Raw genomic sequence first — 22,738 nt, 5'->3', positions numbered from 1 at the left:
ATGAGAGTGCATGCAGTTGTTTGCATGTGTGCGTAGGTGTGAGTGCACGTGCATGAGTGCATTCACAGCTGTGCACATACATGTGTGCACATGCATGTGAGAACTATTAATGTGTGCGTGCCCATGCACAGGTGCAGTTGTGTATGCATGTGCGTGCATATGTAGGAGAGTGTATGCACAGGTGTACTGCACAGGTGTGTGCACAGGTGTACTGCACAGGTGTGTGCACAGGTGTGAGCATGTGCCTAGGTGTGAAAGTGTGCACAGATAGGTGGGTATGTGCATGGGGGCCTCCTGCTGGCTGTGTCCTGCAGGTGTGCCTGGGAGGCCAGTGTCCACCAACTCTAGTCCCTGCCCCCCAATTTCCGGGCCAGCCTTGTCAGTGAACAGAGCTCGTCCTGACCCGCTGACTACTGGGGTCTGGGGGTTCTGAGGGAAGTCCCACTTCTGAATGAAGGGCTTAGCTGGTACCAGGATGTTAGGTCTCCAGGGCAAGGGCAGCAGGACCTCCCTGGACTGGCCTTTCCAGGACAGGGGTGGCCCAGTGACCAAGAGGCCACCTTCTCCCAACCTCCCCAACCCAGCTGTCCCCAGGCTGGTGGAGAGGCACGTGGAGAGTGAGCCTCTGAGCCCCCTGCTCTCACCTGCACCCCAGCCCCTCCCCGCAGGTGGTCCGCCCCCGGGCTGCCTCTGCTCTCCTCCCTCAGGCCTCCTTCTCTGAGCCACCAGGGCCCCCTGCCTCCTGCCCCTTCCTGCAGCCCCCACCATCACCATCACCCTTCTCTAGACTGGCATTTCCTCTTCCACTGGGGTAGGCAGGGTCAGGGGGCTGGCCTGGGGCCTCTGGGAACGCAGCCCCTCCCCATTTTCCTCCCCCCCTCCCCATGTCCTCCCCCCTTCCCTCCATCTGCACCCTCCCCCTTCCTCCCTCCCATACCCTCTCCCCCTTTCCCGGCCCCCTCCCGCTCTCTGGCGCTCCTGTCTTCCTCCACGGTGCTCCTCCCTCCCCAGGTGCTCCCAGCTCCTGCTCCCTCTGGCCTCCTAACGCGGGCTCCCGCTCCCTCCACACTAACCTCCTGTTTCTCTCTCTTGTAGCTAGAGCACATTCAGAAACACACATGGTATATGTAAGTAGCTTCTCCTCCCACTCATCGCCTGCTTTGCCTGTCGCTCGGCCTGGAGTGCCTGCTAGGGAAGGCGGGGGGAGCACCCAGCCCAGCGCAGGCCTGCCCCCGGCCCCAGCCGGCGCTCAGGGCCTCCCGGCCGGCCTGCACTGGGCACAGCAGGACGCAGGAGGTGTACAGGGGCTGGGACAGGGAGAGAGCAGGACTCAGGGTCCCCAGGAAGGGCTGGGGGGGAGGAGCCTCAGGCTCGCTGAGGTCAGTGACCGCTGGTGGTGCCCTGTCCTCCACAGAGGCGGCAAGAACGAGCCGGAGCCGGAGCAGCCCATCCCCCGGAAGGTGCAGATCCGCTCGCTGCCCAGCCTGGAGGACATTGACCCCGACGTGCTGGACAGCATGCACTCGCTGGGCTGCTTCCGAGACCGAAACAAGCTGCTGCAGGACCTACTGTCGGAGGAGTATGTCCCACGTGGGGTCCGCAGGCGGCGGGGTGGGGAATGCCGTGGCCCCGGGAGCACCGTCCATCGGTGGACAGGCCTGTGCTTGCTGACCCTTCTCCGGGCTCCCCACCCCCCGCAGGGAGAACCAGGAGAAGATGATCTACTTCCTCCTCCTGGACCGGAAAGAAAGGTACCCCAGCCACGAGGATGAGGACCTGCCCCCCAGGAACGAAATAGGTACAGGATCCCAGGGAGGCCTGGCCCCGCCCCACCCCTGCCAGACCCGGCGGGCTGCCGGCCTGACCCCCGTCTGCACGCAGACCCTCCCCGGAAGCGTGTGGACTCCCCGATGCTGAACCGGCACGGCAAACGGCGGCCGGAACGCAAGTCCATGGAGGTGCTCAGCGTGACGGATGGTGGCTCTCCGGTGCCTGCTCGGCGCGCCATTGAGATGGCCCAGCACAGCCAGAGGTATGTGTCTTCTGGAAGGACCCAGTGCCCTACCTGCTGGTGCCTTGGCTGGTCAATGTTGGGCTGACTCCTCCTGGGCTGTGCTGGGCCTAAGTCATCGCTGCCCCCTGGCCCTGGGGCTGGGTCAGTCGCACTGGGCTGCACGCGCTGAGCTGGGCTGAGCTGGGCAGAGTTTTGCTTTGTTGGCCTGGGCTGTGTTTGGCCATCCTGGACAGGACTGGCCTGAGCTGGGCTGGACTGGGCTGAGCTGAGCTGATCTGGATTGGGCTGGACTGGCCTAAGCTGAGCTGGGCTGGACTGGGCTGAGCCAAGCTGGGCTGGACTGAGCTGAGCTGAGCTGAGCTGGGCTGAGCTGAGCTGGGCTGAGCTGAGCTGAGCTGAGCTGGGCTGAGCTGGGCTGGACTGGGCTGAGCTGAGCTGAGCTGGGCTGAGCTGGGCTGGACTAGACTGAGCTAAGCTGAGCTGGTCTGCACTGAACTGGGCTGGGCTGGGCTGAGCTGAATTGAGTTGTGTTCAACTGGACTGAGCTGGGCTGAGTTGAGCTAAGTTGAGTTGGACTGTACTGAGCTGGGCTGAGCTGAGTTCAGTTGAGTTTGACTGGACTAGATGAGGTAGGCTGGACTGGGCAGAGCTGAGCTGAGCTGAGTTGAGTTGAATTGGACTGGACTGAGCTGAGGTGGGTTGAGTTGAGTTTGACTGGACTGGACTGAGCTGGGCTGGGCTGGGCTGGGCTGAGCCGAGTTGAGTTGAATTGAGTTGGACTGAACTGGACTGAGCTGGGCTGAGCTGAGTTGAGTTGGACTGGACTGGGCTGGGCTGAGCTGAGCTGAGTTGAGTTGAATTGAGTTGGACTGAACTGGCCTGAGCTGGACTAAGCTGAGCTGAATTGAGTTGAATTGAGTTAGACTGGACAGGACTGAGTTGGACTGAGCTGAGTTGAGTTGGACCAGACTGAGCTGGACTAAGCTGGGCTGAGCTGAGCTGAGTTGAGTTGAACTGGACTGAGCTGGGCTGAGCTGAGCTGAATTGAGTTGAATTGAGTTGGACTGGACAGGACTGAGTTGGACTGAGCTGAGTTGAGTTGGACTGGACTGAGCTGGACTGAGCTGGGGTGAGCTGAGCTGAGTTGAGTTGAATTGAGTAGGACTGGAATGGACTGAGCTGGACTGAGCTGAGTTGAGTTGGGTTAGACTGGACTGGACTGAACTGGGCTGGGCTGAGCTGAACTGAGTTGTGTTGGACTGGACTGGACTGGACTGCGCTGGGCTGGGCTGAGCTGAGCTGAGTTGAGTTGGACTGGAATGGACTAAGCTGGGCTGGGCTGGGCTTACCTGAGTTGAGTTGAGTTGAGTTTTGTGTTTGACTGGACTGGATGAGCTGGGCTGGGCTAAGCTGAGCTGAGTTGAGTTGAGATGATTTGGACTGGACTGGACTGGGCTGAGCTGGGCTGGGCTGGGCTGGACTGCACTGGGCTGGGCTGGGCTGAGCTGGAACATGGTGAGCTGAGGTGGAGTAACTAGATCATGGCCTAGCTCTGTTCAGAGCTGGCAGCCTAGCAGGCCTGCCCCCATTTTACCACTGGCCCTGTGTTTGGGTCACCTATGGTTATGCCCACAATGGTCAGGGAAGTGGAATTCTGGGGGACCATGAGCAGGTCTGGGCTGTCCCAACAGCTCCACTGGAGAAAGGTGGGGTATCCTGGCCCCACAGCCACAGCTGTTTTGGGGCTGGCCGGGCGAGGCCATTGGCCAATCCTCACCTGGCGCTGAGCATGCCCTGTTGGGTTGAGGCCGAATGTTCTTGCCCAGATGGAGGCTTCAGCAGTCTGGGGTCCCAGGGCACCGTGGGTGGTCCCAGCTGACCAAGCCTCCCAAGGAATTTGCTTGCAAACAGGGGAACTGCAGGACAGCAGGGCCACCATCAAGAGTAAATTGGGGGAAGAAAAATTTTAAAAAGAGTAAACTGGGCCGGTGGCCACAGCCCCTTGGTGGTCCTGGGTCCTCTCCAGGGAACCAGGCTGGCTCAGCCTCTGGCCTGGGGTCTCAGCCCTCTGGAGCCTCTATCCAGGTCTCCAGACAGCCGTGGCCCACTGCCCGCTGGCTCTGGGTGGGGTGGGGGGAGGAACAGGGGGAAGGTCCCCTGCTGGTCGTGTTCTTGCCCCGACCCTGCCCTGCTTGTTTCGGGTGCACGGCTCCCCAGCCCAGCTCCCCACGCCTGGCCCCTGTCCTCCTGCCGACCTGACCCTCCTTGCACCAGCCACTCTGCACCTTCCCACCCCATCCACCTGGGTCTGGGGCAGGGGCCAGGCATGGGAGGCCACCCTGCCCTGGCTTCTACTCTGCTTCCCAGGCCTGGCTGCCACCGGGGTGCTGGGGTACTGGGGTGCTAAGGTGCTGGGGTGGGGTCGGTGTGACCCAGCTTGATGCTCATCAAAAAGCCCCTTCCTCCCGGCACCTCCCAGCCCTGCGGCTCCTGGGGCTGTGCCTCCTCCTCCTTTGGCCACGAGGTGCTGACAGTGGGGCTGGTGGTGAGTGCCCTGCAGGCCACCAGGGGACGCTGTGGCCCTGGTCCGTGCCCTGGGCCCAGCTCGAAGCTGTGTGGAGGTCTGGCCTCCGGGCCGCCAGACAGGCCGTGGCAGTAATTGTGTTTTCTCGCTTTGTTCCCGCTGTAGTAAAGCAATGTTCAGTAAAAGCCTGGATATCGCTGAAGCCCACCCCCAATTCAGCAAAGAAGACAGGTATACACCCTGCCCACTGCCCCTGCCCCCCAGCCCCCCAGGCGACTGGTGGCAGGGCCTGGCTTGAGGCGGGTCTGGCCCTCTCCCCTTCGGCAAGGGAACCTTCCAGAAGCCGGGGGAAGGGCTGGGTCAGGCCAGGCTGGGGCCCAGGAGGAGTGGGCTGCTGGGCGAGGCCGACGGCCAGCCTGAGAGGGGCTGGGAGACCCTCTGCGCTCTCCCTGCCCTAGATTCCTGAGGGGCTGCAGGCGTGAGGCCCCTTCTGGCCCACCCTTGCTGTGGCTGGTGGTAGCCTTGGTTAGCCTCCCCCATCCCTAACTCCTGGATCCTGGGGCCGTCCTGCTGCCCACTAGGGCCTGAGTGGAAGCGGCAGCTAGAGGCGGCTCAGCTGTCCCAAGGCCACTGCAGGATTCCAAGCTGGTGGCAGAAGTTGTGCCAGTCACAGGGGTCTCTGCAAGCCCGGCCTTCCTGAGCCACCTGTCCTGCACCTGTAGGGCCCGCTGCCTGAGGGCAGTATGGTCGGGCCTGTCCCTGTTGTCCCCCCACAGTCTCTGGGCACCTGCCCTGCCTTCCTGGCTCCTGGGGTGTGGGCATCGTTCTCTGTCTGAGCAGCCACAGTTCAGTCTCCAGGGGCCACCTGACTAGGCAGGAGGGGTGCAGACAGCTCCACCCCCCTCTCCTTGCTGCTCTCTGCTTCCTTGTGCCCAGCGACAAGCTTGTGCTGGCTCCGTGGGAGGCCCTGGGCGCTGGGCCGCACTCAAGGCTGCTGTCAGCAGGCCTGCGGTTGCTGTGGCTGGTGGTAGACTGACCACCCCCAGCTCCCTTCTCACATCGGAAAGCTCTGGGCCAGGCCTGACTCTGGGCAGGCTGTGCTGGGGGCTGGGTCAGGGTCAGAGCCCCCGGCTCTGTGCCTGTGTCAGGTGAGGGAGCTGGACAGTCATGCCCGTGGGGCCCCAGCCCACAGGTGCTGGTGGAGCGGCCCGGAGCCAGAGTCCGGCCAGCATGGGCTCTGCTCCTTCCCAAAGCCCAGGGGCCAGGCCGAGGTGTGGCAGGTGAGACCGCTCTCCAGGCCATGCCGGCCGGGGTGGGCAGGTGTCAGGGCGGTCCTCTGTTATCCTGTCCTCTCCTGGGCTGTGTCGGCACCCCAGTCCCATTTCCTTCCTCGAAGGATGGCAGGTGTGGTGAGGCCCTGCAGGCCGTGTTTGCCCCGAGGGGCGCAGCTGTGGGCCTGTTTCAGCCAGGCACATTGGGACAGCGGTCCCCTCCAGCCATGCCTAGGCCAGGCCTGCAAGCCCAGTGCGGCCAGTGGTGGAAAAGGCCCACGGTCCCTGCCAGTGCCCACCTCAGCCTCATCCTGCCCAGGTCCTCATGGTGTGCATGAGGACAGGGCCGAGGGCTGGCCTGCTGTGGGCAGCTCTGGGCCGGGCGGGTGGGCCGTGGGTGCCGAGGGGCTGGCTAGTGCCCCTGGCCTGGGCCTGCTCAGCCTTGGGGGTCAGGTTGAGCTCAGGGCAGCTGAGTGTGGAGAGCGGGCCTGGTATGGGGCTGAGTTCACTTCACAGGAAGCCGCTGCCTCCCTTGTCCTCCGTCTGCCCGAGCCCTCAGCAGACCGTGGCAGGGGCTCCTCTGCTATCCCGGGCCTCGGGCCTCGGGCCTCGGGCCTTGGGCCTCAGCTGCGGGCGGCTCCCATGTGGTGGGGAGGAGTCCTGAGGCTGCACCACTGGAGTTCTGATGGGGGCCCCAAAGGGGCTGCCGGGCCTCTCCTGGTCCTGTGGAGAGGGGGTGGGACAGCAGGACTGACCTTGGCATCCAGGACTCCCGGACGCTCTACCGGTGGGAAGAGAAGCCCAGAGCCTGGGGCCTGTCCCGGCTGAGCCCCGCTCTGCACCTGTGTCCCCAGGTCCAGATCCATCAGCGGCGCCTCCTCAGGCCTCTCCACCAGCCCACTCAGCAGCCCTCGGGTGAGTGACCCCCCTCTACCCAGACTCCCAAGCAGAAGGTGCCCGGGAGGGGGGCCGGCAGCCCTGGGAGAGGCCCCTCGCCCGCTCCCACCTGCTGTGGGGTCTCCGTGGGTGCTGCTGCTGTGCAGGCTCTGGCTGCTCTCGCTAACTGCACGTTTTTTGTTTTGTTTTGTGTGTTTTCTCGTGTGTTACTTGTTTTCTTTCGTGGCAAACGCTCCACCCCCACCTGCCTGTGCCCTGGGTCCTCCTGGTGCTGTGTGTGCATGGGGGGGTGTGCAAATGCATGCACCCTGCATGGCGACCCCCACATGGTGGCCCCCACCCTCTGCTCCCTGCTTGCTGCCTGCCCTGTAGCCTGTTAGGAAGTTTGTCCTGCCCCCCCCACCCCCTGAGCTCCCCTTTGTGGCCTGCACCCCGGCCACCTCCACGGAGCCCGAAGCTTGTCAGAGCGCCTCTCGGCCCGGACACATCCTCCCTCCACAGGCCGCCCCACGGCCCAACCCCAAGACCCAGACCTTGCCGAGCAAGGCCAAGCTGACCGACAAGCCTCTGCAGGGCACCAAGTCCAACCCACTCCCGGCTGGCACCCAGGCCCGGCATCCTGTCCCTGGCGGCCTTGGCCCCCAGCTGGCCCTGACCCCGGGGCTGGCCCCCCTGCCTGCCCCCACCCGGCTCCCACCCACAGGAACTGAACCGAACACCAAATCTGTCCCCACCATACAGGTGACCCCTCACCCCTCTCCAAGGGGCAGTCCCCTCCCCACCCCCAAGGGGACGCCCGTGCACACGCCCAAGGAGAGTCCGGCAGGCACACCCAACCCCACACCGCCGTCCAGCCCCAGCGTCGGAGGGGTGCCCTGGAGGACAAGGCTCAACTCCATCAAGAACAGCTTCCTGGGGTCACCTCGCTTCCACCGCCGGAAACTGCAAGGTGAGCTGGGTGACTGCAGGAACAGGAGGCGGGGCCCAGGGGGCACTGCTCATCTTGATGGGCAGGGCTGGGTGGGGCTGGGCCGCGCTCCCCCTACCAGAAGCGCTGGATAGTGCCCGTGTCTACTAGGCTGGCACAGGCCTGGGCAGCACCCCCAGATGTCTAGGTGTTCCCCAGCCTGCTCAACCTGTGCCCGGGGCCCACATGGCGCAGACCTGGACACCTGGTGGGCACAGCCATGGGAGCCGTCCTGGGTCCCTTGCCCCTCTCAGCCCGGTGGCCTCCTCAGGATGGGCTTCCTGAGGCCCAAGGAGGAGAGGTGTCCGCCGGGTGGGTGTGGGCACTATGGTCAGGAAGCCCACAGGGTAGTGGAGGGCAGCCTGCCCTGTGCTGGGTGTGGAGGGAGGGAGCTTGGGGGCCCAGCATCCTCTGTGGAGAGGCCGCAGGACTGGCTGGAGGCCAGAGCAGGCGGAGCCTGGTTTCAGCACCAGAGGCCAGGACAGCTCCCCGTGGCCAGGGCGGGGGTGGGGCCAACCTGTGCCCTTGTGGGTGCTCCATAGGACCCACCCGCGGTGCACCCACAGTGCAGGGGCCTGTGGGGAGGGCAGAGCGGTCACCACACCTTCTCTCCCTGTCCTTCCTGTGCGCACAGTCCCGACGCCGGAGGAGATGTCCAACCTGACCCCGGAGTCCTCCCCAGAGTAAGTGGCCCCGCCTGAGGTCAGGTGGGAGCTGGCAACCTCCACCTGGTGCTGGGGTGCTGGGAGCACAGGGGAGGCCGAAGGGGACCCTCCCACAGGGCAGGCCAGGGGCCCACGGAGGGCTTCAGGTCGAGCACCCCGGCCCTCCAGTCCTCTCTTCCCGGTGGCCCCTGCTGCCGCTGGTCCATCCCCTCGTTCTTGCCTCGGTGCCTCCTCTCCAGCTGGAGCGTCACCGAGCCTCTTGCATTTTGAACACCAGGCGGGGAGCAGGGCCTGGGGTGGTGGGGGAGCCGCTTGAGGGACAGTCCAATTCTGCTCAGAAGCCGCAGCCTGGAGAAGAGCCTGTGCTGGCTAGAGACAGGGCCACCATAGCCGCCCCTCAGAGGGACTGCTGCACACCCGCTGAGCCCTGACCTCCACATGCAGAAACCCAAGGGGCCCGGCTCCCTCACACTTCTCCATATACAGCCTGTGCCCTGGATGTGCCGGGAGTGGGGCGGCCTCCAGGACTGGCCTGTGGGGCCTGCAGCAGGGATCTCCACCGGGGAGGGTGAGCTGGGAAAAGCAGAGCCCAGAAGGTGGCCAGACATGCGGGGTCGTAGGGATGGAGGGTCTCAAGGTGCTGGCCAAGGAGGGTGGGATAGCCAGGAACAGCCCCCAGGAACAAGCATGGGGGAGGAGCTTGGCCAAGGCCAGGTGCAGAGTGAGCCCTCAAATCACTGTGATGTGAGAGGAAGATGCAGGGGCCTGGGGGGCGATGGGGAAGTAGGGCCACTCCCCACCCTGCAGAAAGTCTGGACACAGAGATGCCCCTCACTCGGGGTCTGTGGTGAAGGGCCAGGAGAGACCCGCCCCTCCGAGTGCCCACCCTCCCTGTGGCCTCAGTTCCCTAGTCCATGGGTGGTGGTGTGAACGGGAAACTCCGTGTGGATGCAGGGTAGGGCTCGGCTACGCAGGCAGCGAAGGCAGTCAGGCCAGCAGTCTAAGGGACAGAAGTTGTGGTCCTGCTGTGGGCGTGTGGGAGCATGGGCACGTGTGGGGGGGCAAGCCCTGAGCTGCTGGTTTGGGGGCTCTGCAGTCCTGCTGGCCATGTCCCTTCAGTTGTGTCTCTGCCGTTATGAAAAACTTTCCCAGACCTGCTTTCCAGGTCACTGCTAGATTTTTCAGGGAAGTTAGAAAACCACACACAGCCGTCTGCTGTGGCCTATGGCCTATAGCCCCTTCTTCCCACCGAGTCCCGGGGGGCCGTCCCTGCTGGGGCCTGTGGGACTGAGCAGGTGCAGGAGTCCCTGGAAGGAAGTGGGTCAGTTAGCCCCCCAGCGCCTCCTCCTGCACAGGACATGCTTCTGGCCCCCAGATGTCCCTCTTGTGGCCACCAGGAGCCCTGCATTGGTTGGGGTCCTGGAGACACTGGGAGGGTGCAGCTGTGGGTGTGTGTGCACATGGGTGCTGGTGATCCTGACACTGGGGTGGGCAGGCTGCAGGTCAAGGTTGGGAGATGTCACAGGCCGGCAGGCGGGACCTCAGGCAGCTGTCTGTGTTGCTGGAAGATTCCTCCTCTTGAAACCTTTGTTCTGAAGGCCATCAGCTGACTGGATGAGGCCCACCCATGGGTGATCTGCTCTATACAGACTCTCCTGACTGCCACGTCCACAAAATGAAGCAACGCCCAGCATGGACCAGATAGGCCAAGTGGACCCCTAGAGTCCACCCCCCCCCCCACTAGTCTCCCCGGCTTGCCCAGACTTCCTTCAGACATGAGACTGTTTTCACCAGATGCCAAACCTCCAATGTCCAAGCACAAAAGGCCAGTTCTCACTGCTATTCTTCTACCCTCACTGGGGAGCAGAAGGCAGAGCCCCAGCTGCGCTCCGGGACCCGTGGGGTCCTGGGTGCTGTGAGCAGCTCGGGCCAGGAGCCCACACTCGCCTGACACGACAGACAGCCAGGAGCTTGCAGAACGCAGGGAAGGAAGCTGAGGTGCTAAGTGGCAGCGTGGGATCAGGATTCCTGGGCCAGGCTGACCGGGTGGACGGGGCTTTGTTGGTGGGTGGGTTGGTCATTGTCACAGTGGCTGAAAAGCGGCTCTGGAAATGGACAGGAAATGGGAAGATGTCACACGACCAGGAAAACCGTCAGCTGTGCCTCAGGCCAACGTAGAGCACTGTGGAGCAACCTGCCAACACCACGGGCCAGAAGCTGGGCCTGGCCACTGCTTCTCATCACTGGCTTCCGGTCAGACGGGCAGAGCCCTGCTCATGTGTCTACACTGTAGCTGCAAGAGAGGCAGCAAGAAGGCGGCCAGGGAGTGTCAGTCAGCGATGGCTGCGTGACAAGCAGCTCCAACATGTAGCATGTAAAACGGCACACGCTCATTCTCTCGTCTCCGTGGTCAGGACCTATCATGCCTACTCGGCCCTTGGCTTCAGGGATGACAGAGCCGTGGCCTCTCACAGCTGCACAGGAGCAGGAGCCACTGTGGGCAGGATCCTGGCCCACGTGGGCCCCCCACGAGTCATTCTGCTTCAACAGAAGGCTAGAGACCGGCTGGCAAGGGGGAGTCACAGCCTTTCTGACGCGATCTCAGAGGTGGCCTCTGCTTCCCCATGTCATCCTGTCAGAAGCAGAACTCCAGCCCACTCCCACACCCAAAGGAGGGCCACACCAGCGTGAACCCAGGAGGCAGGATGTGGGGTCTGTCCCACACTAGTGTGCATTGTCCGGGGGGGGCGGGGGCGCAGCTCCACCTCAGGGGCAGCCTGGACGCAGGACACGGTGACAGGGCTGGCGTGATGACCAAGTAGAGCTAGGTGGCCCTGGACACAGTGGGGACAGGGGTCATGCAGGAAGGTGTTGCCAGCCTGGGGCTCTGGGCTGCAGCCCTGCCTGGCCGCTGGGCTGCTAGAGTTTAAAGTGATCTCTGAGTCCTATGAGTGACTTGGGCCAAGGCAGCAGGGCCATGAGGACAGAGACACGGAGGGTGGCCTGGGAGAGCCGAGGCTGCCCCTCCTCTGCGCCATGTCTCAGCCATCCACAGCTAGGCAGGGGGTCCCTGACTTGCCCCACCCCCACCCTGCTCCGCTCCCAGCCCTGGGTGGGGCCACTTTTTTCAAAGAGACTGTGGGATGTCCACAGAGCAAATACCCCAGGTCACAGTGATGGACCAGGTGGGCAAGCCTGGGGCCGGTGGGTTCTCCTTTCTTTCTGGTGGGGTTCCAGCGAGTGTTGCTGGGCCCAGGAAGCGGGGAGGACAGGGTGTCAGGCCCGGGCTGTGGCGTTAGTGGTAGGGTTATACAGCCAGGGCCCGGGCAGGGCCGGGTGGAGAGTCAGGGTGTGGGGCAAGACAGGAACCAGGCAGGCGGGGGGCAGGGTGGTGGGGTGAGGGTGGGGAGGGGGGTCCGAGGGGTCAGGGCCCAGAGCTGGGGGGTCAGGGCAGGCCCAGCTGCAGGGAGCAGCCTGTCCTCAGGCACAGCTGCCCCCTGCCCCACCCGCAGGCTGGCCAAGAAGTCCTGGTTCGGGAACTTCATCAGCCTGGAGAAGGAGGAGCAGATCTTCGTGGTCATCAAGGACAAGCCCCTGAGCTCCATCAAAGCCGACATCGTCCACGCCTTCCTGTCGGTGAGCCCCCCGACGGAGCGGCCGCTCCCTCACTGGACCGACGGACAGACACAGCCCGGCCCCTGGCCTGGCGGGGTCCGGCCGGAGGAGCCGGGGGTGTGGGCGGGGCAGGGGCGCGAGGGCTGGCAGGTGGGGGCGGGAGGGAATGGAAGGGGCGCTGGGGGCAGGACGGGCTCTGGGTGGGACCCGGAGGCAGTGCCGAGGCTCGGGACGGTCCCGGGGGCCGCCTCCCCGGTGCCCCGGCGGCACCAGGCTGTGGGCTGGCTGCGCCCGACTCACTGAGGCCGCTGGAGGGCTGGCCCGCGGGCCCGGGCTCGAGGGGGGCCGGTCCCCGCTCACGCGCACCTGCCGCCCTGCCCCGCAGATCCCCAGCCTCAGCCACAGCGTCATCTCCCAGACCAGCTTCCGGGCCGAGTACAAGGCGACGGGGGGCCCGGCCGTGTTCCAGAAGCCGGTCAAGTTCCAGGTGGACATCACCTACACGGAGGGCGGCGCGGCGCAGAAGGAGCACGGCATCTACTCCGTCACCTTCACGCTCCTGTCAGGTGAGCCGTGGGGCCGGCTGGGCTCCGGCCGCCGCGGCCCCGCCCCACCCGGCCGGGCTCCGCCCTGTCCTGGCCAGGCCCCGCCCCACCCGGCCAGGCCCCGCCCCACCCAGCCAGGCCCCGCCCCACCCAGCCAGGCTCCGCCCGACCCGGCCAGGCCCCGCCCCACCCAGCCAGGCCCCGCCCCACCCGGCCAGGCCCCGCCCCACCCGGCCAGGCTCCTCCCTGCCCAGGCCCCGCCCCACCCAGCCAGGCCCCGCCCCACCCAGCCAGGCTCCGCCCCACCCGGCCAGGCCCCGCCCCACCCAGCCAGGCCCCGCCCCACCCGGCCAGGCCCCTCCCGACCCGGCCAGGCCCCGCCCCACCCAGCCAGGCTCCGCCCCACCCGGACAGGCTCCGCCCTGTCCTGGCCAGGCCCCGCCCCACCCGGCCAGGCTCTGCCCCACCCGGCCAGGCTCCTCCCTGCCAAGGCTCCGCCCCACCCGGCCAGGCCCCGCCCCACCTGGCCAGGCCCCGCCCCACCCGGCCAGGCTCCGCCCTGCCCTCCCCGGGCTGAACCGCTGTCTCCCCCAGGCCCCAGCCGCAGATTCAAGAGGGTCGTGGAGACCATCCAGACGCAGCTGCTGAGCACCCACGACCAGCCTTCCGCCCAGCACTTGTCAGGTGAGGCGGGGCTCAGCTCGGCGCCCTGGGAGCCACCGAGTGGGCGTGGCCCCCCCCCCCCCCGCCGTGCCCCGCCCCGCCCCGCCCCGGCTGTGTGCCGCCCCCCAGGGAGCAGGGCCTCCCAGCTAGCGGGCCAGCAGCCCGCACACCCAGGGAGGTAGGGCCCAGCACACCACACTGAAAGGCCCCTCTTGTCCACCTAGAACCCTCCCCGCCAGCGCCAGGACTAAGCTGGGGTGCTGGGCTTAAAGGCCAGAAGGTGGCCACCAGCTACGAGAGTAGCCTCTGACGCTGGCAGGTAAGGTGTCCCGCCCCGCCACTGGGGCAGGGAGGGGGCTGCAGTCACGTCCTCTGGCGAGAGCCAGGCTGGTGCTGAGACGGGCACCCTGTGCCCACTCACACGGTCAGCGGCCAGCTCCCCGCCCTGGACAAGCTGTGCAGGCCCAGAGCCCAGGTCGAGTCGCTGGACACAGGGCAGGCTGGCCCCGGGCCACGGCTGTGGGAGAGAGGTGACTACCGTCTTGCCTGGAGCCCTGGCCCCCAGACCCCCGCAACAGCACCCTGGCACCCGTGCTGGGCCTGTGACTGTCAGGCCTTGAGCAGGACAGAGGGCACCTGAGGCCCCAGTCAGAGCAGGGGCTTCCCAGCTGGGCCTAGAGAAGCCACACAGGGAAAGGGGTTCCCAGGCCTGGAGGCGCTGGGAGCCCGGGAGACCAAGGGTACCTGGTGGGGTGTGGGCCGCACCGGTGTGGGTGTTGGTGAGCCCATGGCAGCACCCGTGGGAGTCTCCATCTGTTCTGAGGGTGTGCAGTGTGTGTCTGGATGGTGGTGAGGTGTGGGGTTGCTGTGAGGCACGTTCTGAGGCTTGGTGTCCAGGGAGCACAGCATCCAGCCCATGTCCTGCCTCTCTGAGCTCCCTACCACCAGCTGGGGCCTCAGTGGGCCCTTTCCCAGTTTGCTGGGTCACCTCTGTGCCTCTGTATGGGTCCTAAAGGCCAGGCCGGCCCAGTGTCCACCTGCCCTGCCATCCTCATTCCATCGTCTGTGTTTCACCGCCCTCCCCTCTTCCCTCACTTGTGCCTCCTCACACCCCTGGCAGACCCCCCAGCGCCCTGGCCCTAGCCCAGGTGTGGGACCCTCTCTTGGCTGCTGGGGGCAGGGAACTGGCAGGCCAGGTACCTCTGGCCCTGGAGCCTTTAAGGCAGGGGTGGGGAACCTTTTTTCTGCCAAGGGCCATTTGGATATTTATAACATCATTCGAGGGCCATACAAAATTATCAACTTAAAAATTAGCTATGAAGAAAGCTCCTAGATTTAGTGAATTTTGAGTCCCGCCTGCAGTTGCCTTGGCAGGGCCAGACCAAATAATTTCTTGGGTCAGACATTCCCCATCCCTGATTTAAGGTCTCCATCTAGAGCAGAGCAGTGCTAACAGGGAAACTGAGGCGGGGGAAGGACAGAGTGTGTCCGGGGAGAGAAGCAAAGACCACGGCCTGGCATGCTGACCAGAGGACATTTGTGCCTGCAGCCACCCAAAGCAGGGGCCTTGCTTGCCCAAACCCATGTCCCGGGAGACTCTTGGTGCCCTCTCTGGACCCTCACCTGTCTCCCTCGCCCTCCTTCAGCAAGTCCTGTACTTGGGGAACCCAACCTGGGACCCTAGCCCATCCCCTGGCCCCATCCCCCAGCCTCCTTCCCACACTGGATGCTCTTGTCCAGCTGATTCAGTCCTAGAGCTACCGTAAGAGGTGGTTGGAAGGCGGGACCTTCACCCACCAGGCCAAGACACCTGGTGGCCACCCCAACAGGGCCCCCATCCTGGCCCATAGAGGGGAGGCCAAGCACGGGCCCCAGTGAGGGCCCTGAGGGAGCCCCTACCCTGGCTCTGCTGCCTCCCACCCTGGCCTTATGCCAGTACCAACGCTGCCAGGCCTCATAGCAGGTGGGAGAGTGTCAGGGAAGTGGCACTGCAGACCCGCAGGGTGAGGACACATGGGTGGCCAGCGTGGACCATGGCCAGCATCCTGGGCCCCTCAGCTCCAGAGTGTGTGTCCCAGACCCAGGGCAGGACAGCGGGAAGGGAGGGGGCCCAGGGCCATATCCTGTCCTCAGGCTCTGGTTGCTGCAGGACCCTCTACTGGCCAGGAGATGGCCCCCACCCACTTAACGCCTGCATTGACTTAATGCCCACCCGGACCCTGCCCCTTCAGGCCCCACCCTCCTGAGCCCCACCCCTTCAGGCCCCGCCCCTTCGAGCTCCACCCCTCTGAGCCCCACCCTCCAGGCCCCGCCCCTTCGAGCTCCACCCCTCCGAGCCCCACCTCCTCCAGGCCCCGCCCCTCCAAGCTCCACCCTCCTGAGCCCCACCCCTCCAGGCCCCACCCCTCCGAGCCCCACCCCTCCAGGTCCCGCCCCTCCAAGCTCCACTCTCCTGAGCCCCACCCCTCCAGGCCCCACCCTCCTGAGCCCCACCTCTCCAGGCCCCCGCCCCTCCAAGCTCCACCCTCCTGAACTCCACCCCTCCAGTCTCCGCCCCTTTGAGCTCCACCCTCCTGAGCCCCACCCCTCCAGGCCCCGCCCCTCCATGCTCCGCCCCTCCGAGCTCCACCCCTCCAGGCTCCGCCCCCTGCCTGAGCCTGGGCTCCGCTCCCTGAGGTCCTGGTGGGAAGCTTGTTCACGCGTCTCCCCCTCTCTCCCTCCGTTCTGTGCTCCAGACACCACTAACTGTGTGGAGATGATGACGGGGAGACTTTCCAAGTGTGGTAAGAACCCCTCCCCATCGCCGGGCTCCAGCCTGTCACCCCACCTGCAACTTGCTCTGGGCTGGGTGCTGCCCCTGCCGCCCTGGGGCTGTCCTGGGGTCGCTGTGTAGCTTGGGGCCGGGACACACACACACACACACGGGACCCAGTGTAGGCCCCTGCACGCCCAAGCCTCCTGCTTCTGCCAGAAGCGCCTGGTCACCCCCCCGCCAGGGCAGCCACAGGCCAGGCCCTAGGGTCAGGGCAGGCCAGAGAGGGACCCCATGCTCAGAGCGTGCCTGAGACCAGTGAGGGTCGCACATGCAGGCTCTGACCTGGGGTCCCAGTGGACTCTCATCCAAAGCAGGCTGGCCTCAGGCCGTGTGTCCACTGGCAGGGTGCCGGCCTGTGGGCTCCCCGGCCACACGGGCATGCCCCTCCCCACTGTACCGGGCAGGGAGAGGAGGGGCCGCATCTCTGGGCACAGGCAGGGCTCAGGTTTAGGAACTAGAGCAAAGGTGCACCTGGACAGTGAGCACAGGGCCCACACCGGGGTGGTCATCCCGTCCCCGCCCCTTCCTCCTGACCTCAGGACACTCCCCACTCTAGCTGCGTGCTCCCCGCCCTCCCACACCCAAGCTCTCCATGCCTGTCCACCTATCCGTCCATCTGTCTGTCTGCTGTGTCCACACTGGGTGGCCTGGGCTGGCCAGGGGAGGAGTGGGGCAGGCTCCAGCCTCCCCACCCAGAGCAGGCCCCTGGCCTCATGCCGAGAGCCAGCGCCCCCCCAGGGTCCTGCTCAGCCCTGGGCTGCGGCAGGCCCATCTCTATGGCTCTGAATGCAGTGGGCCGGCCAGCCAGCGAGGCCACGGGCAGATGAGGGGAGGCCCCGTGACGGGTCTGAGCTCAGTGTGCGGCCGCGGGGAGGGGAGGGCCGCGCCGCAGGGCCAGGCCTGGGGAGGGAGGCAGGGTCTCCCCGCCTGCCCTGGGTTCCCGCCCTGCAGCTCGGGCCGAGAGGTCCCATCTCTGGTCCCCACCCCCCAGCCCTTCCCACCACCCGGCACAGAGGGCCCTTGGCCGCCGCCTGCCCACCCGCTTGCTGTGGCCTGTCCCCGCCCCATGCCCGTCTTGCCTTTCCTTGGGTTTCTCTCGCGAGGCCCTGGTGTTCACGCGTTTGTTCTCTCTCCTTCCCTCCCCTCCTCTCTCTCGCCCCTTCTTTTCTCTTGTCTTCTGTTCTGTGTACCCAGGCAGCCCATTGAGTAACTTCTTTGACGTAATTAAACAACTTTTTTCAGACGAGAAGACCGGGCAGGCGGCCCCGGCCCCCAGCACGCCCGCCAAGCGGAGTGCCCACAGTCCACCCGGTGACTCGGTGGCCGCTGGCCCTGGCCCTGGAGGGGACGCCGAGCACCCAACGGGCAAGGACACGGCCAAGACGGGGCCACCCGCCGCCCGCCGCGAGCAGCCTTAGACACATAGCCCCCCCCCCACAGCACGGCCCTGACAGTGGCCACCGAGGCCGCCTGCGCCACCTGCCCGCCGCCTACCCTGCGTGGACCCGGGGCCATGCCCACCTGTCCACCTAGACTGTTGCGAAGCTGGGGAGGAAAGGAAAGGGGGCACCGGGCTGGGGCCTGTGGCCGGCCTGCCCGTGCCTGCTCTCTCTTTCTCTCGCTGTTTCTCTCTCTGCCCGTCTCTGACAAAGTCACTGTTTCCGCTCTGATACCAGGAATTATCCCGAAAAGTTAACATGTCACCTCCACGAGGCCGTCCTCTGGGCTCCGCGCCGGACACCGGGCCACGGAAGGCAGCTGCGTGGACCTGCCCTCTCCTCTCCTGCTGCTGCGGCTGCCCGGCGGGAGGCCCTGCCCACCGCCCTGCCTCCGTCCACCCGCCTGCGCGGCGCTCTGCCCGGTTTCCGCTCCGCATGGCCACGGGAGGAGGACCTGGCTCCGAGGGGAAGCCGCCTCCGGCCCGCCAACCAGACTTGCAGTGACTAGAGCCCTCGGCAGGTGCAGCCTCCAGGGCGGGCCCGTGCTGGGCGAAGCGGCCCCGAGGCGGGCAGCCACCTGGGGTGCTCCGGCCTCTCCTCGGCCCCTCCCCCTGCAGCGCCCCTCCCCCGCCCACCCTCACCTCCACTCGCCCACCCTGCTGCTGGCTGGCGCCCGGTCTCCTGGCCCCGGCTGCAGGTGCTCTCAGCCTGCGTCCATCCCGGCCCCGGTGGAACTGGGCCCGGAGGCGGCAGCCGGCTGAAGAGATCAGTATTATTTATTTGCTGTTTTAACTTATTGAGTTTCTTTACTTCTCTGTTCAGGGAAGAGGCAGCAGCAGCATCTTCCTGCCGTCTGTCTGTCTGTCTGTGTCTCGGGCAGGGTGGGTCTGGGCCCAGGTGCCCTGAGGACGGAGCTGCTGGGGCGCGGGGGGCAGGCCGGTGGGTGCACTCCGGGCAAGCTACTGTAAACTTTAAAGAATTCCTGCAAGATATTTTTATAAACTTTTTTTCTTGGTTGTTTTTGGAAAAGGGTGTGGGGGAGGGGAGCCGCTGGGCAGGGCTAGGTTTTGTGTTTGGTTCTTGCTCTTGGTTCTTTCTACACACACACATATATATATTTAAAGAACGGCGCGGTCCGCTCCTGGGCAGAGGCAGCTCGTCCCGTGGGTGCCGCCGCCCAGGCCCGGGATGGGGACCCTCTCGGCTCCGTGTCTGAGAGCAGGGTAGGAGGAAGGCCCAGAGCTGGCCCCACCCCCTCACAGGACGGCAGGGGCACCGCGGGGTTTTTTTATTAAAATGACAAAAAGTGAAAAAAAAACATAGCCAAGGACAGAGCGTGAGCGGCGTCCTCTGCGGTGTTCTCTGTCCTTGGAGGTCGACGGTGCGGCCGCCTCGCTCTGCCGGTCCCCAGCTTCTGCTTGTGTTTCTCCCCGTGGGTGCGGCCCTCCAGGCGGCGGGGCCCCGAGGTGTCGAGGGTGCCGGCGCCGGCCCCGGGGCCGGAGGGCAGGTCTGATTGCATGCCTCGCTGTAACGGGTCCACGTCGCTTCCGGTGTCCCCCGCGCCTCCCGCCCGCCCTCCAGCCGAGGATAGATTTTAACGCTCCTGTTACACGGGCCCCACCACAGCTGGGGGTTCCACCCATAAGAACAATTAAACGCCTATTACAGCAAAGCCACAGGGACAGGCGGGGCCGCCCAGGCGGGACGCGAAAGCAATATCTCTGTCAGCCTTCCTCTTTTGTACCTGGACACACGCAGACGTCACGGAAACGGACAAGCCCCGCCCGTGTACCCCTGTCAGATAACTGTGAGCAACTTTAGTTCTGGAACAATAAACTCCTTCAGTAAAGACACCGACGCGTCTCGGTCCGGCGGGCGGGCGGGGCGGGACGCGGGATGCCCGGGATCGGCGGCTCTGGCCCCCGCCGTGCGCGGCTCGGGCTCTGCCGGGGTGGGTTGGGCTGCCTCCCGCCTCGACTGGAGGACAGGCCGCTGTGGGGGTCGGGCGTCCCCGTGGGCTGTCCCCAGCCTTGGCTGGAGGACCCGCTGGGCTGGGCCGGTGGGAGGGGAGGCCCAGGGACATGGGGAGGCATCGCCCGAGGGGGGTGAGCAGCCCCACCCCCTGCTTGACCACGGCCTCTGCTGCCACCTGGACACTTCAGGGTGGCACCTGGCACCTGGACTTCTTCCTGGAGGAACCTTCTTTTTAGCCCTTTTTCGGGAAGAGGCGGAAGGGGTGCTGTAGCCCAACCCTGGAAGCCAAGGGGGGCATCCCAGCCACACCCACAGCTTTGCCAGCCAGGTTGTGGGCACCTGGACCATGCCCCATCCGGCTGCCCCTCTGCTGCTGCACCACGAAGGGCAGGCCCCGCCCACGGTGAGGGCAGCGCCCACCCAGGGACCCGCTGCAGAGCCACGCGGACGGGCAGAGCAGCTGGACGAGGTGTCCGCATGGAGACCACGTCGCCCTTGGAGCTCCCAGACACGCACACTGCCCCACGCGTGAGGATCGGGCACAGCCTGGCCCTGGGGCTCGCTTGGGGACCGACTTGGCACTCGCCAGGTCCCCAGGGCTGGTCCTGCAGCTGTGGTGGGGGCGTCCTGTGCCTGGTGCCACGTCAGCACTGTCCCCATCACCTGCCCTGCATGGCAATCAAACCCGTTCCCAGACAGTGCCACAGGTCCCTGGGGCAGAATCCGACCTGAGTCCTGCCCTCACCTCCTGCACCACCTGCTGCAGGGTGGCCCCAGGGCGGGCACCTGGCTCCTCTGGCTGAGTGGGGAGCTGCTGACAGCTGGGCTGCTCCCTGCCTCTGAGGGAAGTGGGTGCCCAGGGGTGCCCTGGAGACGCAAGGGCTCCACTGCAATCACTGGACTGTGGAGCATCTGGTCAACTTCAGCTCAAAAAATAGGTTGAAGGAATTTGGCTGCTACACGCCCTCAGGGCACAGGATTACCTGGCTCCTGGGCTCCGGACGCTGGCCGAGGGGTCTCCTGACTGTGCTCTGGTTCTACTTTACTGGAGGAGCAGGGGACACATGCAGACCTCCCCTCGTCCCCCACCCAGCCGGACACACACAGACCTCCCCTCATCCATCCCCTTCCTGGCTGGACGCACCAGGGCCTCCCCTGTCCCCCACCTGGCCCTCGGGGCGTCTGCAGTCCAGGGTGCTGGCCTGCTGGGGGCACAGTTGGAGTCCCAAGAGAAACGGTCACAGGACCCCGATGGGCCGGCCCGCTCTCCGCCCACCCACACCGCCCTGCCCAGGGGGAAGGGCCCCGTCCTGCAGCCCTACGTCTGACACCAGCTCTCTGCTGGTTGTACCAGGAACCAGGCCAAACACCGTAGTACTGACGCTCACCGACACGAAATTAAACTAGAGGCAATAAAAACCAACACGGGACTCGCCAGGCGCCACTTAGGAGCGCGTCACACTGAGCGCTGAGCCGACGGGCCTCACGCACCGCGGGGCAGGAATTAACCGTAGGAAGGAGCACAGGGGGTGGTGAGGCGACCTCAGGCCCAGCTCCCCGGTGGTAACGGGACCGGCACATTCCGGATGCCTGCACGGCCGGGACTGGGAGCCGCAGGCTGGGGACCAAACTGACCGCGGTACATCCACCGAAGCCAGGCGGGGCTGGGGGCCGCGCGGGAGGGGAAGAGTGCGACGTGTGTCCCCCCAGGGGCCGAGCGCCAGCAGGTGGCACAGGCAGGGCAGGCACAGGGAGAACTGCCCGCCCAGAGCCCGCCCTCACGGTCCAGGTTCCCAGTGGGCCGTAGGCGCAGAGGGCCACACGGCTCCGGGGCTGGAGACAAGCGGTCCCTGGAACCACGAGGCCTCGGGAGGTGGAGACGGAGGGGGAGCCTCCAAGTCCCACAGGGGGAGGGCGCTGCAGAGCGATGCCCACACACACCTCCCATGCCAGGAGCCACTGCTGCAGGGGCCTGGCCCTCCCCGCCTGGTGGTTCAGTGCCCTCACCCCAGGCCCAGCGCCCGCCTTCGCTGAATTCTCCTTCACACTGCCCTTTCCTGTGCTCAGCCGGGGCAGGGGGAGGTCAGCGGGTGGAGAGGGTGGCCAGTGGTGACTGTGAGGGGGAAGGCAGCCGGGACGGGCAGGGGAGGAAGTGCTGAGCCCCCGGGGGCCCCTACAGACACAACCGTGTTCCCTGGCTGCTCTGAGTGCCTTGGGACAGCACATTTATCTTACATTCTCGAGCTCAAAACCTGGCCTCAGGGGCTAAAATCAAGGTGGTCAGGGCTGGTCCTCCGGGGCTCCGGGGGAGACACCATTTCCTGCTGTTTTCCAGCCTCCAGAGGCCCTGCCCTCCACCCTCCCAGCCAGGAGCCTCAGGCTGGGTCCTGGGCCGCGTCTCACTCTCCCTCCTGGTCCAGCTCTGAGACCTTTGGGGACACTGGGCCCAGACACTAGACCCTCAGGCTGGGTCCTGGGCGGCCTGACTCCTGTGTGTCAGGGCTGAGGGCACTGCTGAGAGGAGAGCCCCGACGCAGGGAAGGGGGGAGGCTGCCCGGCTCCCCTGGGCTTTAACCAGGTGGGGCCCTCGTGGGGAGGAGCCAGGCTGTGAAGGTGAGGCCCCCAGGGTGCACCTCGATCTTCTGGGAGCCCCAGGGCTGTCAAGGGTGGCAGTTCTCAGGGACCAGCAGGGGCAGAGAAGGTCTAGGGAGGCGGATGGGGGTGGCTCGGGTCCCCAGTCCAGCCGGGGCGGGTGGTGGTGCCAGGAGAGCAGAGAAGGGCCCCGTAAGCCACAGGCGCCTTGTGTAGCAGCCAAGCTTCAGAGCCGGGGGCCACCAGAGGGCAGGAGACCCAGGACCCCGTGGAGAGCACAGGAGCCCCATCAAACAGGGAGACAGACACCAGGGCTGGGGGCCCCCACCATTTAAGGGGTACATGGGGGTGAGCGTGACTGAAACCACCCACCAGAAAAGGCTGCCCTGCATCACCAGGTGTGACATGAGACAGGGTGGGGGACCTGCCAGAGCCCCTCCTCTCCGCCCACAGGAGCCGGACAGGCTCTAGGGTTCCGTTTAGGGCACACAGCCCTGCCCCGTTCCCCCTGCCCCGCCAGGTGTATGCACTGCCCCCTCCCGACCTCCTGTGCCCCCCGGCAGGGCTCCTGCAGTGCCGGCCCTGTCAGGCTGGAGGGAAGCCACCCGGCCTTTTCCTGCCCACGCTCTAGGGTCCTGCCACCTGCATGGAGAGGCCCAGCACAGGTTGTGGACCAGGCCGTCCGGGGATGTGACACAGGTGTGCCCGCCCTCCCGTGGCCCTGCTGCAGACCACGTGCACCGTTGGCCACAGCCTC

General features: G+C 65.7%; 1 protein-coding gene across 1 annotated transcript in view; it reads left to right on the top strand.

Moving 5' to 3' along the window:
* The window catches only part of BRSK2 (BR serine/threonine kinase 2), a gene marked incomplete at its 5' end in the record, with an annotated part of 51,463 nt that extends 32,208 nt beyond the window's left edge, over positions 1 to 19,255 (top strand). The window contains 13 exons of the mRNA XM_081153674.1: positions 1,096 to 1,127; positions 1,415 to 1,579; positions 1,701 to 1,798; positions 1,882 to 2,032; positions 4,704 to 4,769; positions 6,664 to 6,724; positions 7,079 to 7,655; positions 8,308 to 8,356; positions 11,851 to 11,974; positions 12,339 to 12,519; positions 13,093 to 13,182; positions 15,897 to 15,944; positions 17,171 to 19,255. Coding sequence (XP_081009800.1) covers positions 1,096 to 1,127; positions 1,415 to 1,579; positions 1,701 to 1,798; positions 1,882 to 2,032; positions 4,704 to 4,769; positions 6,664 to 6,724; positions 7,079 to 7,655; positions 8,308 to 8,356; positions 11,851 to 11,974; positions 12,339 to 12,519; positions 13,093 to 13,182; positions 15,897 to 15,944; positions 17,171 to 17,394 — 1,866 coding nt within the window. The 3' untranslated portion in view covers positions 17,395 to 19,255. The remainder of the gene's footprint in view (positions 1 to 1,095; positions 1,128 to 1,414; positions 1,580 to 1,700; positions 1,799 to 1,881; positions 2,033 to 4,703; positions 4,770 to 6,663; positions 6,725 to 7,078; positions 7,656 to 8,307; positions 8,357 to 11,850; positions 11,975 to 12,338; positions 12,520 to 13,092; positions 13,183 to 15,896; positions 15,945 to 17,170) is intronic.
* Positions 19,256 to 22,738: the final 3,483 nt, after the last annotated feature.

The sequence above is a fragment of the Miniopterus schreibersii genome, assembly GCF_964146895.1.
Source record: "Miniopterus schreibersii genome assembly, chromosome: 12".
In the NCBI taxonomy this organism is placed as follows: Eukaryota; Metazoa; Chordata; class Mammalia; order Chiroptera; family Miniopteridae; genus Miniopterus; species Miniopterus schreibersii.
This window is presented reverse-complemented; position numbering and strand designations above follow the sequence as displayed.